This window comes from Trichechus manatus, unplaced genomic scaffold, assembly GCF_000243295.1.
Source record: "Trichechus manatus latirostris isolate Lorelei unplaced genomic scaffold, TriManLat1.0 scaffold00019, whole genome shotgun sequence".
Lineage (NCBI taxonomy): Eukaryota > Metazoa > Chordata > Mammalia > Sirenia > Trichechidae > Trichechus > Trichechus manatus.
Genome location: NW_004443955.1, coordinates 21,915,705 through 21,917,634, shown reverse-complemented (window position 1 = coordinate 21,917,634; position 1,930 = coordinate 21,915,705). Strand labels below are relative to the sequence as shown.

The window sequence follows — 1,930 nt, the reverse complement described above, 5'->3', positions numbered from 1 at the left end:
TCTGGACATTTCCTCGTATTTTTTTCTTACATCCATATAGTCTTTTTCTCCTAATATCCTGTTGAAATCCAGCCCATCTCCTAGATCAGTGTTTTTCAAAGTGTAATCCAAGGACCATCTGTATCAGATTCTTCTAAGTGCTTGTTAAAAATACAGATTCTTGGAGCTTTTCCCCGGATACTCTGATTAAGAAGGTCCAGGGTGGGGCCCAGAAATCTCATGTGCCGACTACCACTGTTGTAGACTGTAGTGTGTGTAAAACAAGCCTTATGTACCTGCAGCATGGAGGTTTAGGGAGCAGTGTATACAGTAGGAAACAACCCAGTGGCTTGCAGTACAGTGGGGTTGCTAATTTGAGCAAAGGCTAGAGACTGAGGCTGTAGGGTTCACCAGCAGTGGGATAGCCAGTCTGCCTATGTGTTCCACACTGATGGAATCCAAGGTCTTGTGCTTGTGTACACCAGTGTAACCAAGTTTGCATTCTCTGATCTAAGGGATTGGTGTAAACAGCCCATTGCAAGGTAAGGAACATAGTCTGACTAATCTTGATTATGCTCAGATCACTTGCCATTCTGTTATTCATAGCCTCCACTTTCTTCCTCATGTAGCAGGTATTTACAGATGAGCAGAAATATAGTTGAGGCTCACAACTCATGCCTTGCTTGGCTGACACTGTAAGGCATTGGTGTCATTGTTGTTTGTGCACTTCCTGTTTTTTGGTGAACTAATGATTTCTTCGTCTTTATTTTTTTTCTTTCTGCAGAAGTAACAGTGTAATCCTTGCTGATGAAATGGGCCTGGGAAAGACCATCCAGACCATATCATTCCTCTCCTACCTGTTCCACCAGCACCAGCTATATGGCCCCTTTCTTATAGTCGTCCCTTTATCCACCCTCACCTCATGGCAGAGGGAGTTTGAAGTCTGGGCACCAGAGATTAACGTAGTGGTTTACATAGGTGACCTGATGAGCAGAAATACGGTGTGTAAACAGAAAGGATTGGGATAGAATATGTGTTGTAAATGTATTTTGGAAATTGACCTAAAGCTATTATAGTCTTTAGTAAAATTATTATGTTGACATTTGGCTGTGTCTCAGATCTTGGGAGATGTATATATCATAAAAATGCAACTCAGACATTCTTTTAAAACATATGCTTACTATTTAAAGAAAAGCGACAGCACTACTTGAGCGGAAATTTCCCTGAGCTGGATTGTAGTATTTTTTCTTCAGTCTGTCTTATATACTCAAGACCATTTTATTTATAAAGGATTATAAGATGGAGTTAATATATTGTGAGATGCTAATATTATTTTTGCTATTTTAGCAGAGAAAGATTATTGAAAATAATAGTTTATTTCCCAGTTTCTTAAAACAGTGAGATTGCTTAACTTAAAAGAAAGGAATAAAAGTAAAGGGAAAGTAGCCATTTCAGAGCTGCAAAAATGAGAATTGTTTGTCTGTTGTCAAACTTATCTTGGAAGTCATGAATTCAGAACACAGAGGCTTTAGTTTATCTTTGCTTAACAAATATTTTCTTGATAATGACTGACTTTTTTAGCACCTACTATGTATACTACCTTAGGTCTCTAATAGTGGATGATATTCTTTCCAACTGACTGATAAAGAAAAAATGAACTCAGTGATTCTGACACTTGTCCCGAGGCTGTTTCCCCACTGTATGTCAGAGTAAATGGTTTCATGGGGATTGCATATCATCAGAGCAAGCCGTCTGGAATCCTTAAACATTTGAGCTGTGTGTTATGATCGTATGTTTTTATGCTAACTAAAATTTATTTTTATTAAATACATGTATTAAAATTACCTAACTTAAATCCTGGCAGATTTCATTGCTTAATTTTGAGTTTCTAAGCATGTAGTAAATTCCTAGCTTTGTGAATTCATTTGTTAACCATTAAAAACAAAAAATG

At 37.5% G+C, this 1,930-nt stretch overlaps 1 protein-coding gene across 1 annotated transcript in view; it reads left to right on the top strand.

Moving 5' to 3' along the window:
- Positions 1-1,930, top strand: part of CHD2 (chromodomain helicase DNA binding protein 2) — a 144,332-nt gene that overhangs the window by 59,357 nt on the left and 83,045 nt on the right. Inside the window, exon 12 of the mRNA XM_023727811.1 lies at positions 764-980. Coding sequence (XP_023583579.1) covers positions 764-980 — 217 coding nt within the window. The remainder of the gene's footprint in view (positions 1-763; positions 981-1,930) is intronic.